This window comes from Drosophila suzukii, chromosome 3, assembly GCF_043229965.1.
Source record: "Drosophila suzukii chromosome 3, CBGP_Dsuzu_IsoJpt1.0, whole genome shotgun sequence".
Lineage (NCBI taxonomy): Eukaryota > Metazoa > Arthropoda > Insecta > Diptera > Drosophilidae > Drosophila > Drosophila suzukii.
Window position 1 is genome coordinate 77,227,775 of NC_092082.1, and position 18,837 is coordinate 77,246,611.

The 18,837-nt window shown below is 42.0% G+C and overlaps 2 protein-coding genes and 1 non-coding gene across 3 annotated transcripts; 2 read left to right on the top strand and 1 right to left on the bottom strand.

Moving 5' to 3' along the window:
* The first annotated feature begins 1,845 nt into the window (after positions 1-1,845).
* Positions 1,846-3,500, top strand: LOC108019255 (protein phosphatase 1 regulatory subunit 36-like). The gene has a single exon (XM_017087054.4). It carries the CDS (start codon positions 1,850-1,852, stop codon positions 3,296-3,298), a length of 1,449 nt encoding a protein of 482 aa, XP_016942543.4. The 5' UTR covers positions 1,846-1,849; the 3' UTR covers positions 3,299-3,500.
* A 6,525-nt stretch (positions 3,501-10,025) lies between these two features.
* LOC118877868 (uncharacterized) lies at positions 10,026-11,601 on the bottom strand. The gene has a single exon (XM_036818191.3). The coding sequence runs from the start codon at positions 11,485-11,487 to the stop codon at positions 10,096-10,098; it is 1,392 nt and encodes a 463-aa protein (XP_036674086.3). The 5' UTR covers positions 11,488-11,601; the 3' UTR covers positions 10,026-10,095.
* A 995-nt stretch (positions 11,602-12,596) lies between these two features.
* Positions 12,597-12,668, top strand: TRNAT-UGU (transfer RNA threonine (anticodon UGU)). Its single transcript has one exon. It is a non-coding gene; the product is annotated as a tRNA-Thr (tRNA).
* Positions 12,669-18,837: the final 6,169 nt, after the last annotated feature.

Genomic DNA, 18,837 nt, shown 5'->3' on the forward strand with positions numbered 1-18,837 from the left:
CCGAGGGTAAAGGGTTGTGTCCTGGCAACCTCAAAGTAACCGCAGACCATCCTCCATCCTTTGGCCACAAGCCACCACCCACACCACAACTCCTACTCCAGCTGTCTGTCTACAAAGTGTTGTCATTTGTTTTACAGAGTTGGATTTAATTACACACAATTACCGGGTTTCACAGGGCGATCCATTTACCCAGCCGCAGCGGTTCGGAATCGAAGGCCCGGGCAACAGGTAAGCCTCCCCCATTTCCCAATCCACCCACTAAAATTGGACTCCCGCTTATTAACGCCATCATCTGTGTGGAGTTTTCCAACGAATTTTATGCAAATTGTAAGCGGAAACTCTTTCAAAGAGAGCTAAGCCGAGGTAGAAGCGGAATAGCAGCGACTGCTGCCATCGTAAAACAAAACCGTTCCCCGGGGTGTGGGTCCTTCAATTTGGTAACTCTTCCCCGACGTTTCGCGTTAGTTGAGTTATTATTATTGTAAATTAATTTCTGTTCATTAGATTATATAATGTCACAAAGTTGGCTGTTGCGCAGATGCTACGGAGTGCTTTCCTTTGGAGGGCGGTGCTATAAGAAGATATAAATATAAAACAAAGTGTTACCGGAAGATCAAAAACCTCTTAAAAAAATATTACGAAAATAGATGCCCATCTACCAAATATTAATTTTAAAATAAGTAATATAGGGTTTACAAACAACATGACGCAATAAAAAAGTTTAGATATTATAGCCCTGAATCCATTTCTTCATAGTTGGGATTATAATTTATTTCAAATTTATTTTTAGAAAAGAAATGTTTTCAGTTTTAATTCTTCGAAATTCATTTAAGATAATTGTCCCATCACATGTGACAACTCACTTAGGGAAGCAGGCACAGTTCCATTACATCCCTACATATAAGCACAGGACTGTGGTAAATAATCCTTTTTGAAATGGCGCACAAAACCAAATTAATTAATGTGCCACACGGCCGGAATTTATGGCTTGAATAGACACCGACCCAGCAGCACAGGGCACACAGATGTTACAGGTGATTGTGTGGGGGAAAGGGATGCTCTATAAAGGGCGGGGTTCTGGACTCGTTGAGCTCATAATTACAGCCACACAGAGCCACAGGACTACACATCGATGCGATTGAAACTTTCAGCAGGGAAACAATGTTTTTGCATATTTTAGTTGGTAAGTTATGGCCTGGAGTTGGCTTCTAATTGAAAGTACACACAGATATCGAATGGAAAATGAGTGGGGAGGTGGGCCATTATGAACTCGAACTCATTGATTCCGCAGCGATAAAAGTGCGGAAATTTTGAAAATGAAAATGTTTATTATTATCATTTGCGCACACGGGCTCCTGTCGACCGAGATGACAAAACATAATAAATTGCCCGATTTGGCTCCGGTCTGGCCTGGCTTTTGCTCTCTTCCATAGCCACAGTGCAGTGTTTTAATGAATTTTTAATTAGTAGCAATTAATATGGTAATTTGTTCAAGTTCCAATCGCTGAGTGTCATGAATACCACTGAGCCATTTCGTTTTTGCTATTTCATCTGGTTCCTTTGATGGTTTATGTTTATATCATACCAAAGTAATTTGAAAAACTATTTAGGGTTGTTATAGATTTGATTTTTTAACAGCTCACTAAAGTAATTTGGAAGATTACTAATTACAACTTTAAGATTATTGAAATGAATCCTACAATCAATCATAGTCACATTACCATTTGGATTAATTTCAGATGAGGCTTTAGAAAATTTGACACAACTCAAAGTACAGTAGTCACATCAACACCGATTTCTTACAACTTTTGACTTAAAACTTGTGTACATTTATACTAACCGAACCGCAATGAAGCGCGTTCATATAGATAACTATGCCCCAAAGTACTACAGTGGAAAGTGGTCGTGGGATTCGGCGAAGGACTGCCTCCACTTCGAGGCACATAACGATCTGGAGAACGCTCGGGAGCGGTATATCACCACAAATGGCTACAAGTTCTTGCGCACCATGGATCAGGAGGAGGAGCTCATCTTCCGGCAGGAGTATGTGCGCCAGAAAAGCAACAACAGTGATGTCATAGTGATCTCAGATATAAGGAATTTGGTGCTCTACCTGATGCCCAAGGAGTTCCTATCTTACAGATTCGTGGAATTCATGCACGAGCAGGAGGTGCTCTACGTGATCCATGCGTTGATTATATATTTTGAGTACTATTTACGCCTGGTTGAGTTTGTCCTGATTCGGCGTGATGAACTTGCAGGTTCGATGGGTCAAGTTCAGAGTGAGGAGACTAATGAGATGAAACGAACCTTCTCCGTTTATCTAAGTCAGTATCGTATGCTCGTGGCCAGGAATTACTGCCTCATCATCGGGGGCGAGGGCAACATGGCCAAGTTCTATCACATGAAGCCCATTTCCAACATTTCAGCCACGATCCGCGATAAGTACTTTCATGAACAGTTTCTGGCCGTGGCCATCCAAATGGTCTGGATCTGCATGCATCGCAGGGCGTACTATGTCATTGAAATGGAGATGAATAGACTTTTCCGATCGGAACACTTTGTTACCGCAAGTCCTGAATACCTCACCTTTACGGAGGCAGAGCGAAGTCTTCTCTATGGGAGGAACAAAAAGAACCGGAATTACCGAATCCAGGAATCTCCACTGATCCAGGAGTTGAAACTCGTTCCGGAGGAGGATCTGCCCATTCTGTGGATAGGGGAGCGGAAGTACAGGGGTTCCGATTTGCGCATCGCCACGATGGAACTGGAGTATATTGTGCCGGGATCGCAACTCTGCCTGGTTGACATATCCCACGGCATCCTCGGACATCCCAAGGAGCTCTACAACACTCTTCTGAGCCTCGATTGGCCGGCTGTTCGTTTCTACAATTTTTCGGAACAGTATGACCCATACCATATTATAAGGCGACCTCACCTGGATATACCCAAGATCGGTGAGCTTCAGTTGCGGAAGCTGAGCGAGACATATGAGTCCTTCTACGTGCTTAGTGGATTTTTCGAACCATACACCCACCAAGAAATTTGCAAGTGGGTCAAACGAGAAATTAATATTATGTTCTATCGCTCTGGAGGTCTGCTCACGAATGTAGTTTCGCGATGTGAAAAGGAACTGGCATGCACCTCTTCGGGACCAAGAGTCGATCTGATCATAGCTAATTACTTTAAGATGATGTCCAAAATACGCAAGGATGACAGAGATAAAGAGGATAGTTCAATGCAACAAAGTGTTGCATCGCGCTTTAGTTTACGTAAGTCGCATAGAAAATATTCATAACGTTAAAAGTTACCCTTTCCCATTCTTTCAATTTTATAAAAAATGTTTTTCAAAATCTCAAAAATATGTTCCAATATTGTATCAATTTAAGTTCCTCATATTTTCAAAGATCAGAGTTAGGAAATGTTTATATCAAAAAAGTGATTGTCTCAAAAAGTTCTTTAAAACCTCGAAATAATAAAAAAATTGAATGTAACTCAAAGATATATTTTATTGTTAATACATATGAACAGCACACATATAAACAGGGATATTTGCGGGCTTGTCTTGTTTCTGTATGTCTCTTCTTATGGGCTTAATGAATTCCTTGATTAGCAATAATCTCAACTTAATCTTAACCATTTATTTACACTCATTCCCCGAACGGGGAATACAAGTGCGCCCCCAAACAACTCCATCAAGTGCAGCCAAAGGAGTACTGAGTCTTGTATACAGCCAGCAGATTAATTGCATTAATTAATCGCCTAAAAAGGAACACAAAAAATGGATGGCAAGTACTAAAGTAAACAGATCTCCAGACAGGCTCGCCCCGTACAAATGTAATAGCACGCAATGATTCTTGGGCAGGGGAGAGAAGTCCAGATGATGATGGGAAGCAAGTGGATTTCCGGTTTTCATTAAGCTCAGAACTGTCGAAATTGCTCTGTCCGCCATGCAAAACATTCTTTGATATAGCTGGAGAATTACTTGTTTACCCAGCTAACCAGAGTCCAGAGAACCGAAGCGCAATTTCATAATTAACATTGGGCTTCTCTGTGATTATAATGGAACTGGAAACTGACCGTGCTCAGTCAGCCAGAAATGGCATGAAAATTCGTCGTTTTCCCGGAGACTTGATTGATCATTCCCAGCGGGCGAGCCGGTGCCTGGCCACCCGTCGAACTTGTAATGTATCCTGTAATCGAGTGTAATCCTGTAAGACCTGCACAAAAGTTGCCCAGCTGGAGGCCGTTTCTTTGTTCGCTTATCCCTGCTATTCCCCTCCAAAATCGGTCTCTCATAATCATCAACGTCTCGGTGAGTGTTCACATTGTGCAGATGGTATTAGCTTTTGACGGTTTTATTGGTCAATTGAAGAAGCTTCGGTTATTCACTTTGACTTTTACTGCGGATTTGGCTGAAGTAATTATTCAGCCTTTGTGATGCTCTTTGAAGTTTTTATGGGGATTGAGATTATTATTATTTAACTACTCTGTATAATTGTCAAGAACTTCGTTAGAACTCATGGAATATTTAAAATATGTAGTTATAGCTACGATTACGAAACAATACCCTATTACCAATACTATTGTCATAAAAATACAATGAAATGCGTAAAGCACTATTGATTGAATAAAAATCGTATATAAATTATATTAACTTTGGTAATATTATAAGTGTTAACTTAAAATAGTTAAAATAAAGTTGTTAATTTGAAGTGCCAAGTTGTACCTACTTATCCGTTGACATTAAAAGTCATCAAGTCCTGTACCTTCAACTTTATCTGCCAGTTCTCGAACACTGTCCCCCTTTCCATCAAAAGTCGTCTGTCCCATGAGTCGAAAAAAATCAAAATCAAATGCCATAGCAAAGTGGATTTTCCACCCTTTTTATTAGCAATTCCTCACCGACCAGGCGCAACGCGTTGGTGGTGCGGCCTCCGAGATCCGGGTTTCCACATAGGGTGGGGGTGGGTTTACGAGGTTTGGACTCGGGTGTGGGCTCAGGGTCTGCGGTAATCCCACAATGAGCTACCATAATAGATGGCAAGCAAATTGAAGAGCTTTGTGGCCTGGTTGCGGTTGTCACCGTGGGTTCGGTTGGTTTGGCTTGGCTTTTTGGGTGGGTTGCGGAATTGACTTGTGTGTTGCGTTTAACATTTGCGGTTTCGCACTTTTGCAACAATTCGAACGCGACGACGCGACGGTCGTGTGGCGTCAACATCGACGAGGGAGATCCAGATCCATCTCCATCTCCACCTACATCCCATCCGTATCCGAATCCGTCCGGGTTTTCGGTGTCCTGGCCATTGATTTTACGCAACAGGGTGGAAAGTTGAAGTGCATCCGGGAGTGGTCAGCTGCGTCTGTTGTTTGCTCTTTGCCAAAGTCGGCTGGCCAAATTACCGGACTGCCAGGGGAACGGGAAGATGTTCTGTCATTATGCGAATTATGAGTGGGATAAAAGGCATTAAACAGTTCATTTTTTCATCACTTTTAGTGGCTGGGTTTTAGGCTAATTGAAAATGGGGTGCTGGATGGGAAGCAGGTGTATTTGTTATTTGTAAATTAAAACTTCTGGGGATGTTCTATTTCTATAGTTGACTGTTACTGGTTGTGCGGCCCAAAAGTATGCCACATGAATTTGATGATTTTTTAGAACTTCCTCATCTAACCCAACCGAAACCTACTTCCAGCTTATCAGTTCTTCATGCTTGACATATTTCAACACGCATACGTATGTGAATTATCGGGAGTTCTTTTTGTACATGTCAAATTTTGTGACATTTTTTGGAATTTCAATTTTGACAGTTGATGAGCAGTTACATAAGGGGGAGTGTTTTCGGAAGGGGCTGAGCTTTGGGGAGTCACCTGAATTTATGGGCAGCTTTAAGCTTTGGAACACACACATCTGATGCCTCTTCCCAGCTGATGTAATTAAATTTGTGCCTGTGACAATTTCATTTGCCCCACCTCCGATTCTTTTAAGGCATGACCAACCCTTTTGCTGTTTGAAAAACCCATTTTTTTGCCTTCGCCAAGAGGTTGAGTGTTGTTACATTATCATCGACATCGGAAAGGGCGGGCCCAGCTTTCGAGTGCGTGTCCTGCGATTTTCCCGACTCCTGCACATCTCCGCGGCAACTGTTTTGTAGTCATATTATGTGTCATTTGCTCTGCAAGTGGTTTCAAATGTGCTGCTCTCCTCCTTTTAAGTGATTTAATGGATTTTGCATACATGAGCAGCCGGGCAAGTTGTTAATTGCTGGAGGCGACTTCAATTAGTGGCATAGCCATGATACGGGAAATGTCGCATGGCATGTCGAGGGTCCTGCAAAATGCAATCAGCCGGAACTGACTTTCGGATGAGTTTTAAACTCGAAAGTGCCTCTTAATGGCAAGATGAATAATGAATATTAATGTGTTTTTTGGTATCGTTAGCTACTAAAAGTATGCTACATGCAGTGCACTTTTAAAGAATATTTTTTTTAAACTCTGACTAGCTCATTCCTGACAAAATTAATCCCTTTCAGTTGTACATTTTGTTTTTTCTCTGCCGGGCAAATCGTTTAATTAAAGAATAACAAAAGTCTGAAAAATCGACAATTGGCAGCCAGGGAATCGTTCCATCAAACTGTCAATAAGCAATTCATTTGCAAATGCGTTTCTCGTCGGGGGGAGAACCACAAAAGCGAGTTGAGATAAAGGAAAAAAGAAAGCCAAGAAATGTCTTCGCAATTGTAGGTGAGTCGGTCCATGTCATTGTTTGTCAAAAAGCCATTTGCAAGTGTATCGAATTTCGAGCGAAAAAGTTTTTCGAAATGGACCACAAACTGTAGATGAACACGAATGGGAAATGCTCTGTGGAATATTTTGAAACATTGCAATTGATTTTTATAAGGTATTTAAAAGGCGAAACATTTTTAGGACCATCAATCTGAATTCAAAATTTCAATGAAAAACTGGGAAAACAATATTTCTGTCTTTCGATTGTTGCTCTCCTAATTTCTTAAAAATAATAATTCTTTAAAAAGACACAGCTATCATTTTAGCAAATGTTTAAAATATTTTCAAAAACTATGTGTTTTCATAATACTAATAAAAAATTGGCCATTGACATTAAATTAAAATCTGATTTACAAACAAATGTATATTTATAGTTTTATATATACTACAAAAATACTACAATGTAGATTTCCTGCTTTGATGAAAATACCACCCAAGTAAGAGCATCCAACTTCCGGGAACTCTTCGTAACCAGGACCCGTGGGACTCGGATGTCGATGCGATTCACCGGGGTGAAGGTGGCGCCGTATTCCTCGACAGCGGCAACCTATCCAAGTATCGTAGCGCCCCCATCTAACCGAAGAGCCCTGACATTTGCGCCTCCTCACTTCATGCACAATCAACGACTCGATTTAATGGAAAAAATGAATTTCACTCTTCTGCGCCGGCTCTCTGCGGTTCCGCCATTGTTCCAGGGACAAAGGACTGACGGCGAACGAGTGAAACGAGTGTGTTTGAATGCCAACCAAAACAGAGGTAAAAATATAGCTCGGTTTGGCTATAAGGAGAGCGTTTAATGAACGTTCATTGGCAGTGGGAATCCTCTTTTTCGCACAACAAATCGAAAAATCGTAATTGAAGCTCTGCACTGCCAATGTGAAACTTTTTACGAAAAGTCTAGAAAAAAAAAGTGCCAATGAATTTTTTGCTGTCAAGAGCGTTTGCCTTGATTAATTGTGGTTTGAGGTTTTGTGTACAACATATGCGGTGAGAGAAAACAGTTTAGATATCCGCCAGGCCAATACTTGATTTACATTTAAAATCCTGCTGCCAGCAGTGTGGCGAAAAAATTGGCAACAATTTTTTTTCTGTCGAATTTGAAGCACAATGCAAGCGCGATAAGCAGAGTGAAGCGTATAGGAAATTAAATTTTTTCCAATCAAAAACATTTCAATGGCAGTTCACACTCGCAGTTCGCTGGGGAGGTGGAAAATCTGGTGAAAAGTGGGAGTTGGGATGGGAATCAGAGATGTGCAATCAGCATTCTCGGTGGCCTGGAGTTGGGGGACTTATTTGTTGGCAATTGTGTCAATAAACTGGCAAAAATGTATAGCCACATATATAAATCGATGCCCAAAAATGATAAGCGAAAATCAATTTTATTGAAACCTTTCAATTGGAATGAGTAATAGTTTAAAAATGGCGACTGGATTGTTAATAATTTTGGTTCTAGTCTCCCTTTTAATATAGTAATAATCCCATCTTTTGTATTTTCTGCTATCGTTTTGGGGTGCGTGGGCGATGGGAAAAACAATAACATTAAATCACTTAAAGTGTCAACATAGCCCTGGTCAATGTACCAAGTGCAAGTCCAGATGGCATCGTTCATTATCATAATCTGCAACATCATAAAGCAATTTGGCCCCTCTGGAATGAGTTTGTTTTGCGTCTCGCCACGGATGTGTGCTGGCTGCTCGTGGAAATCTTAATTACCGGCCCCCTCTATTTGGACCAGAACTTGACCCCAGGACCAGGACGAGTGTGGGGTGTTAAGAGCTGTCCCTCAGCTGACCATAATGGGGGTTAATTGGTCTGTGGTGCGCGACACGCATACATCTTCGTAATTAACAAGTGGAGCGAGTGAAAGGGCGTTCAGGTCCGGCCATATGGACAGGCTTTCTAGGGGGACACTTACTTTCACTCTCCCTCCCAAAAGATAAATATATATCTTTTAGCCGAGAGATCTGTTAGAGACCCAGGCATCAAGTGCATTTCAAATTAATTTATGGGGCGTTGCGTTGATATTAATTTCGCATGCTTTCTCTAGAAACTTTTCCCCCACTGGCAGTGTCATTGGACTTTCTTCAACTAGCGCAATTTATGGTTTCATTATGTTAATTATTGGCAATTGCTGTATATTGCGCCCTTAAATAAGAAATGCGATAACCTCTATGCACTTTCTTAATTTAGAAAGGTTCCTAGGGAGTGAGGTACGAAGTACACACTATGTAATAGATCCAAAACCACAAAAGCCTGCGCAACAATGGGGCACAGACCATTAGGCACTTCTATCCACCTGCCAACGAATTATTTCGTATCCCAAACTGAAACTCATTGTTGTGCCAGCCAAAAAGCAGAGAAAACAGCTGAAACCCACTTTGAACAATGCAACAAAGTGCATGTAGGATAATGGACAGGGAATACATAATGAATGGATTTTGCAGAACCCAACATTCCCGAATTAAAGAGAAATTTAAACTGGAAAGAGAAGAAATTTTTGAAATCTGTGCAATCATTAATCAAGTTGCGTCACATCCTTGGACACTTTCACTCCCTCGGATTTTCATTAGCCAACTGTCAGCCGTCAAACGCTGTTAACGATTCCCCTGATCCCGATCCTGATTCCCAATTCCTGATTCCCCCTCCTGCCGGGTGGGCGTTGGAGTGTCCTTTCCTGAGGGTGCTTTACTTGTTGTTGGCCTGGCCCTAATTGTTATTTGGACAAATTGTTTTTCGTTAACCAGCCAACGATTAATGATGTGGTCAGTCCTGGCTTTCTCCAGGGGGAGTTTAACCATAAACCGCATCGGTTGTCTAGAAAATTTATAAGGGTTTCCGCAATTAAATCTGTACTAATTACCAACAATAAGACAATTAAGAAAATATGCCGTGAATCTCTGACTGAGAGAGTTAAGAAACTTGTAAAAATGTTAAGGAAATTACCCTGAAGGGGAAGGGTTAATGTAAATTTGGGGAACATTTTATGGGGTACGCGACAGGATAATAGCAATTATATTTTTTAAGGCAGACGAAAAGGGTGCCCTTTACACTCTTTACTTATCAATGTTCAAATACAATGAAAGTTAATTTTTTTTAAATTGAAGATCTTTTAAAAGACCAGAGATAAACCAGAGACAAATATACTTTTATATATAATTTTTATGGGCTGAATGAAAAGCACCATAAAGTTGTTAGGGGAAAGTTCTATCAGGAAGTTCTAGAAATAAAAAACTTTTGATGGATAATATTGAAATGGTTGATAATGATATCTTGCTTTTATTGAGCGCGTTGAATTCTAATGAAACTGGCTATTTAACCGGCGATTTTTGTAATTTGCTCCTGCCTGGCATAGAACTCCTCGTCGGGCTCGAAGATTATGTAAGTGAGACGGGGATAAGTGGACTTGATGGGTGGTGGATTCATCTCCAGGGCGGCCGCCACACGCTCGTAGGCATTGAACTCGCTCATCAGGTCCACCATCATCGAATATGAGATGCGAAGCTCGCGGATTCCCTGGTCGCGCCACGAACTGGTGGCATCGTAGTTTTCATTCAGATCGGCATCAGATCCCGAGAATAGATACTTCAGGCGAAAGCCACAAAAGCCACGTAGTTTCAAATATTTTACAGATTTCTGGGGCTCAGCAGCTTCTGGCTTCGGAATTGGATCAATGCGATTGATTGAGTCATCGCCTGTTTGTGGATTAATGCTGCTGCTGCTTGAGTCGCTCAACATCATATCGAAGTCACTCTCGCTGCTGGTGTCCTCCTCCGTGGCCAAATCAGCTTTGGACTTTATCTCCTGGTCGGAATTGTCCAGTTCGGAGCGCAGAATGTGGATTTGATTGCTGTCCACGTGCAGGTGCAGGTGCTGCAACTGACCATCCGGACGCACGGTTTTGAGGAAGAGGCGAGTCTTCTCCATATTAAAGGGGTCGGCGTCGTGCATCAAGCGGATCATCATTTGGGTGGGTGTGATGTGGCCAAAGATCTCCTTGAACTCGAATGGAGAATCGGTGGTCACCAGACGCAGGGCATCCGCGTAGAGCTGCACGGCCACACGTCGGCCTAAATATTCGCCCACTAATTGCTTGCAACGGGAGCACTGAATGCTACCATGATCTTGGTTGGTTGTGACCCCGATGCCCAGCAGACCGATGGAGATGACCAAGTAGTTGAGGCCGTAGAAGAGCTCCTCCTCGGTGGGATACACTGCGAGCTTGCTGCGGGCGCAGAAGTAGTTCTGCGGAATCATGGTAGTCATGGGAACCTCCCTGATCCGGAGATACTGACTCTCGCCAATGACCTTGTTCGCACAATTGCTGCAGTGCAGGGAGCACGGCGTAGTTGGGTCAATTCGCAGGAGTAGATCCCCCTGCTCCACATGAACAGTGCGCTCGTCCAGAGCCAGGTGCCTAATGCGCCGGAGAGAGAGGCCACAGGCTAGGTTGTTGCCCTCCTTCTCAACCAGGGTGTAGGGCACCTCGCCGTACTCGTTCCTAATGGCTATATCGAAGAACTCACTAACCATGATGCGGTACTCCAAGTTCTGCTCGGTCCAGCAGATCCCATTGGCACTGACCACCAGCTTCTCACTGGGACTTTTCACCAGGACAGGCTGGAACAGGTTCATCGACCTGAGCAGCAGGACATTGATAAAGCTGCGGCAGCGCCTGTACGAGATGATCACTTGGTCCACGGGCATTGTGTCTTTTCAATTTCACTAAAGTTGTAGGTTTAAGTCTTTGCAATAGAGCACTTAAAATATTTTTCGCTTGTAATTCCCTTTCTGAAATGTCAAGTAAAAGTCGATAACTGCAATCGTATTGGCCATCTAGTGATGGCATTTGTATCCACTGCAACAGGGTTGCAAAATGATATCGACAAATATACCTATATCCCATCCCCATTCCCTTTCAATTAAATTTGAATAAAAGGCGGAAGCTGACCTTCTTTCGATTTAAAGTTAATCCCCATTTTTCATTCTCTTTAAGGAATTATCCTGTAATATTGTCCATTTATTCGATTTTGCCGCATGAGCAGATTTTGTGTCCTTTGAAGTTGCGCTAACTGAACATTCAGATTACCCAAATTGTCCTGCTCTTGGTGCCCACCTTTTAAAGCTCTTTATCGGGGGCTTAACTGGGAAAGGTTCCAGTTTTGTTTTTTGATTTCCCGTCGAGTGGGTGGTTGGGTTTCATGGAGTATCGTTTTATCGTTAGCGGATGCCAGTCGAGACCCCTTGGCTCTTTTGGACAGGAGATAAAGCGAACACGTTGCTCTGCGGCCGGGAAAAAGAGTTGCGTCATAATAAATAATTTCAACGCATTCGTCTGGAAGGATTAAGCGAGGCAAAACCTGTTTTGGTTTGCCTAACCATTTTTTCAACACTTTAAGTTTGAGTTTATGGTTAAATAGAGAGATGATATTGTGAATGAGATATTAATAGAGAGAGTTCAAAATCATAGCATTTCGTTCTTAATTGTTACCACACATTTGACAAATAATACATTTATGGAAATTATTAAAGACATCAACATTGAAATTCTTATTTAATTTGCCAAGTGTAATTTTAAATTAAAAGTAAGAGTTAGATAAAAAACACTTAGAAATTGAGCTACACTTAGATGATTGAACAGTGTTTAATTAACACATAGTACCTGAACATTTTCGTAAACAAAACTTGATAAGGCTCGAATAGATTTTATCTAAATATCAGTCCATGAAGTATGCTGTGATAAGATGCAAAATATTAAATATTTCTGACTGATGGGGTAACTAATATTTTGGTTATTTTTCAGGTAGTTCATGTGAGCCTCTTTAGCTCAGTGGCAGAGCACTGGTCTTGTAAACCAGGGGTCGTGAGTTCAATCCTCACAGGAGGCATCAAAAAGGATTTATTTTATTTTTTTATATTCATTTTCAGCCTGTTTAATTGAAAAAGCAGACCTTGTTAACCCCCTCAAAGCGCAAAAGCCAAAAGGGAAATGTCACCCACAAATGTGTATTCAATTTAGATACCGCCAAACCGTTGACAAAAGTAAATGTTTTACATTTTTAATTAGAAACTCACACAGACCGAGGGCACAATGTGCCATTCACCCAGGAGCAATCATGTGTGACATTATCGCTGACAGGACATCGGGCGGGTTCCTTCACCACCAACTCTATGAGAAAAGCTTTGCGGTTTGGGTAAACACTGGAAACCAGAGTGCCGCGATATGCTCAAGGACTCGTCAAGAAAGCGCCAGCTTAGACTATCGGTTGACATCCTTGTGTCGGGGGTAAATATTGACATAAATGTTTTTGAATAAAATTCGACCCTCCAGTGACTTCAGAACTTCAGAACCTGCTCTTAATTATTTGTTTACGCTAGCTGTGGCTTCGTTGCCCTCTTATTTGTTTATAATTAAAGCGCTGACATTTTTCTGTACGCATTTATCTTTGGCATAAATCACTTTAATTTTGATTTTCATTCAACTCCTTAATTAAAAACCAACAAAGTGTTACGCCGCGGCAGCAGACAAAGCGGCTGCCTTGTTGTTAATTAATTTGGCCTTAACTTGTGGGCGGAAGGGCACATGCAGTGGGTATTAGCCAATAAATCACACACACATAATCTCCAGTCACCGAATAATGCTTCTTTTATGATTGACGAGTTGCAGTCGCATTGTTCTGGTATTGTTGGGCTGTATGTGAATTTATTAAACAAGATATTCGCATTCCGAAAGTGACAGCGGAAGAACTATACAATTGATTTGAATTTTATTACAATTTTCAGGATACCCATATTTTTTACATAATAATTAAGTAGATAAAAAGGTTCTTTAAAACAAATAAAAATTTCTGCAGCTCGTCTTATAAATAATCTAGCTTATTTAGTACTCACGATTTAAATGGTATCTGTTGACGGGTAATACTATTTGTTTTATGGATTTTTATAAAGACTTTCTCTTCAATCTAGTTAAAACTTATAAAGATGTTGTACATATCAAACCAAATTGGCTGTAATCTAGCGGCGCCCGAAAGTATGCAACACTTTGCTGACTCAGCCAGAAATTTCGCTAAAAGCCAAGTGATTTTGACCAAGGGGATGGCAATTTATCATTTTAGACTGTTGAGCAAGTGTTGACTGATGAGCCCCAGGGGCGGGGTGGTGGGTGGCGATTTTGGGGGTGGCTAAGGCCCCTTCGCCCCCTTTTAACTTTTGAGCTCAGCACAACACAACTGACAATTGGCCTTGCTGCTCGGCTGCCTCCAGCTCCTTTGGTAATTAATTTTGATGGAGGACACATTGCGCTTAGTTGGCTTAGTTCACCCGCAGATGCGACCAGGTAAGGACAACTTTTTTGGACAACTTTTTTGGGCGACTTTTTCAGGGGCCGGGCGTTAATCTGCATCTGGCCGGCAGCTGTGGCAGAGGACGGCATTTTTGGTGTTTTAATTTTCGCCAGTGTTTGCCTGCTGGTCCATCAATGTCTGGCCTGGTCTAGAGCAACATAGAAGCCAAAAGCTATTAGGGGAATTAAAAATGCATGAAGCCAAAAATGGGTTTTTGCTCTCAAAGCTTTTCAGCTGAGTCTTCAAGGTGCGTGGCACTTAGTTAATTAGCCGCAGATGGAAAAATGGGGGAGTGGGAGGTGGCTGCCACACTTGACTGTGGCATTTTGCTTGACTTAAAATATTTCATAATTCATAGATTCAATTGTTTTCCCCGAGTCGAGTTAAATTGCATGTTTCTTTGACTGCAATTACGCGGGGCAGACGATCGCATTTAACTGTTTGTGCACTTTGCCTGCCACGGAGGTGGGCGTGGCCGGTCGGACCACGCCCCCAGTTCAATCTCGCCTCCGCGATCTTCGTCTTTTTCTTCGCTGAGCGGTGCACACACAGCCACCCGCACCCTTTTCTAATTTCTTGGGAATTAGAGTTGAGAAATTATGAACTGGCAGCCCATCTTGCATACACCCATTCATTCACTTATTTATTCATCTGGCTTAATTGCCAAAGACAATAATGATCACGGAGATCATTATGCTGATGACGAAGACGCAGAACAAAACTCTTTTATTTAGCTATCTTTGAAAGTCAGTTCCGCATGCGCCAGTTATACCCTCTAAAAGGGGTCCATTTAGGTATAGTTAAAACCATTTTGGTTAAACTAAGGTCCGTCAAAATTTCATAAATTAAATGATCAAGTTTTAATCATAATGATTAAAGGTATTTCGATAATATGACAGTTTTTTAAATGTTTGCTAGAAGTTTAGTAATTGTGTTAGCATAAAATTCCCAATAATCAGTATAGCATTTCTAAAAAAATAATTTTAATATGTATAAAAATATGTGTGTTTAAAGTCAAATGACTTGTATGGCATTCCTGGAAGTTGTATCTATGGTTACGTTTTCAAATTTATTTGCATTATTATACCAAATATACTATATTTTATAAAAGTGCATTCACAATTCGACTTCCTCAAAAATTATAATATATTCCTCTTCGACATCTTTTTGTTGTCTCCTTCTAAGTTCTCGCTTTGTGGTTGCACTTTGCGGTTTGTGTTTGTTGTGTTCATTAATTGTTCTATTAGTTTTAATTGATGGTGGCACTTGCAAATGCACAAAGTTGAATTGCTGTGGGACAGATACGAGATACTTGCCCAAGTTTGCGGGAACCGGAGAGAGAACCAGAGAGATAAGGAAGCAGACCTTTTCTTATCATTTTGAGCTGCATTTGCTAGCTCCTTGAGGTATTCTGTTATTTTTGGTGACCAACCTCAGCATATTGGTCATCTGTAGGTACGACTTATTGATGCTGCAGATCAGATAAGTGTGGCACAGTTGCCGTTGCCGGCTGTTTTGGCTCGTGATTATCTCCTTTGCATGTTGGGTCAGCTGCCGATGTCGAGATGCCTTCGATGCCTCGATGCCTCCGATCCATGAGATGCATCTCGAATGGCTCGCGACAACGATGACGTTGCATGTTGCCTGTGTGACACTTTTGCCTCGACGACAACAATGTTGTCCCGAGACTCAAAAGTGCTTCCTCATCCTTGGAATTCCTTGAACTTTCCTGAGTGTTGAGTGGGAATTATGGCGATGAGCGATAAACGATATGCGATAAGCCACCCGCTGGTTGTATCAGGCCAGAGTTACTTGTATCTCGGCACGAGAAGAAGTTGTCGTCGCAGTTTTTGCATACTCGTAACTTTCTTGGCAGCTGGATTGGCCTAAAAACCCACAAATTACGTTTTGACCGGCCAACGCCAGCCTGGACAATCCGATTATCCGCTCAGTTGGCTGTCCATTTGGTCAGAGGACAGTAAGGAACATTAAGAAACCGAATAGAATCCACCCTCATACTCTGCTAATGTCACACGCCTCTCAGTTTCTCAGTTCCAGAACCTCCGACCCTTTGTCCTTTGTTTCTCTAACAAATTGATTCGGCAAAAACTGGACAAAACGGAACATCTTGCAGCATCTTACAGCCAGCAGCCTGCGATCTTGGCTCATAGATTAGACCAGGGTCCAATCCGGGTATTGTCATGGAAATGGTATTGGCATTGGCATATTGGTAGCAATAGTAGCCATAGCTACCCAAAATCGGAGGCTAATTCGGGGGCCGGGGCTCAAAACAAACCAAACGCATTGTCTTGAATTTGTATCGCCTTTCTGAAATCTGTTTAGCACACAATGGCGTTGAAATAGTCTTATTGCTTTTTGAGTGCTATTTGCGTAAGATTTATGGTTTGATTCGAGTGCTGGCCGTACACATTTTCAGAATCGCACTTTCATAATTCTTCGGAGTAGCATCGCAGCAGAAAGTCAGCTCATTATGCGAAACTTTTCACCGTTTTTTCCATCGGGCTCAATTACCAACTGGCTGACAGATGGGTTCAACTTCGTGATTTTGCAGATTTTCGAAACTCAATTTAGGCAACAAAACGATATTCAAATGTTGTCAAAGTCAAAGTCTTCGATTATTCCCGGCAGAGCTTTGACTACCGTTCCGAGAATGCAGACGGGCAAACAAACAGACACCCACCTATAGCGAACCCAGGGATCTCAACACCTTGGATGGCCAGGCATCCATCGCACCCACTCCCAACTGGCCCGATAAATTTCACAAATCTCTCAAATCGCCAGTTGAAGTCGCGACTCTTCAAAGCCCCGAACGATGTTTCGCTGGAAAAGCAGAAAGCTGAAAGCGGGAAAACCAAAAACCGAATACTGCAAGCCGAAAAAGAAAAGAAAACTGCTCGGCACAGAAGGCGAAGAAGCAACCACTGCCTGTATTTATGGCATTTGCATATATTTTGCATAACGCAATCGATGGCATCGACATGGAAAATATGTTGGCCTGGTCTTGGGGTTTCTTTTGGGTTTGGGTTTTGGGTTTGGGTTTAGGCCTCGTACTAAGTATTCTGCTATTCTTAATTCGGCTCGGCTACAAAACACACATTTGCATAGAGATGCGCATAGATTTGCTGGGAAATGATTGTGTGTGCAGTTACTGTCTAAGTTTAAGTATAAGATTCGGTGGCATAGTATAGTTGCCATTTCCCACCGGCGAAAGTTGGCCAAAATGAGCAGCGGCAGTGGCAGCGGCGGTGAGCCGCCCTCAATAAGCTCGAACCCGAGCTAATGTATTTATGTATTCGCGAAAAATGATAATTAAGTCTACTTGTCGTCTATCTGCAAAATAAAATCTAAACAAGATATTTTTCATGTTCAAAGTAAAACTTTTCCGCTACAACCAAAACGTGCGCGCCCTCAAAACCGAAAAATAAAAAGAAAACCAAATACCCAACCTAAAGTAAGGCCCGAAAAGTAAAGTCAATGGGGGCGGGGCTCTGTCGCCAAGTATCTGGCTGAGATATTAATATTTAAAATTCAGTAGCAAACTTTTGGCACGTTATTGTTTGACTCTAGAGCATTTTTGCTTTGAGATTGTTATCAAAACAATTTCTGTTTGCTGGCAAAGCAAACGTAGCTGCAGATGCAGATAGCAAAATAAAAGATTTTTGTTTGGTTTGCCCTCGAATGGGGGTTTTTGCGATTTTCGGTTAAATTCAGTAGCCGGCAGTGGCTTGACCCGGCAACTGAACTCAAATTTATTTTTTTTTCTCCTGGCAAATTGCACTGCAGCCCGGTTGATTGTCTTCGGCCAGAAAGGCAGTCGTTCAGCAGCCGGCAAAAGGCAATAATCAACGACAGGCTGCCACCGAGAGCAAATAAAATAAAGTCATGTTGTTCAATTTGTTAGCCAAACAAAGTAGACATTAATTGAACCCGGAATCGGCGGCCGGCGACTAAATGAAGTAATAAATGCGGCCAGTTTTAAATGGGGCTAAGCCAGTCCTAAAAAATTCTGGACTTACCTCACGTTGCACACGTTGCAAATGCAATAATTTGCAGCACGTTCGGCTGACCATCATCATCATCTCGGAACTAAGATCTCTTGGATACGTCGGTTATAGCCCGATGGCATTAACCAGCGGCAACATGCAAAGGAGGCTGGGTGCCGAGGAGGGCAGCAATCAACACCTGTCCGCGTTGTAAGCATCCCTTTTGGCCAGAACCACAGAGCCACTCGAACGCATAATTTAAGCCGGCTCTATTACACGTTGCTTCTCCGTTGGTAATCCGTGACGATCGATTGCCTGGTGATATCCCCGGTCATGCAATTAAGTAATGTTGCTCCCCAGCCATATATATATAGGTATACCATCTCCATCTGTGGAGAGCGGACAGTGCGGCAAATTCAAATTACATTTATTACGATCTGCTTTAATCTGGTTATTTAGTTCACTTATCGGAATCTGCTGTGAGCAGTCGGGCAAATTTGTTAAAAAGATATTGGCATTTATGTTGTTATTAGGTCTTATTAATGGTTGCGAGTTCGAGCTTTTGATAAGCCCTGACACCGCACATCCCCAATCTACTGAGGGTCATTTTCACGTCGCGCAATCCCAGAATCCCATTTCCAGCTAACAGAGATCCCCAGTCCGAGTGCACTTCTGGCTGCAATCAGAGTTAGTGATGTTCTCGTGCGTTT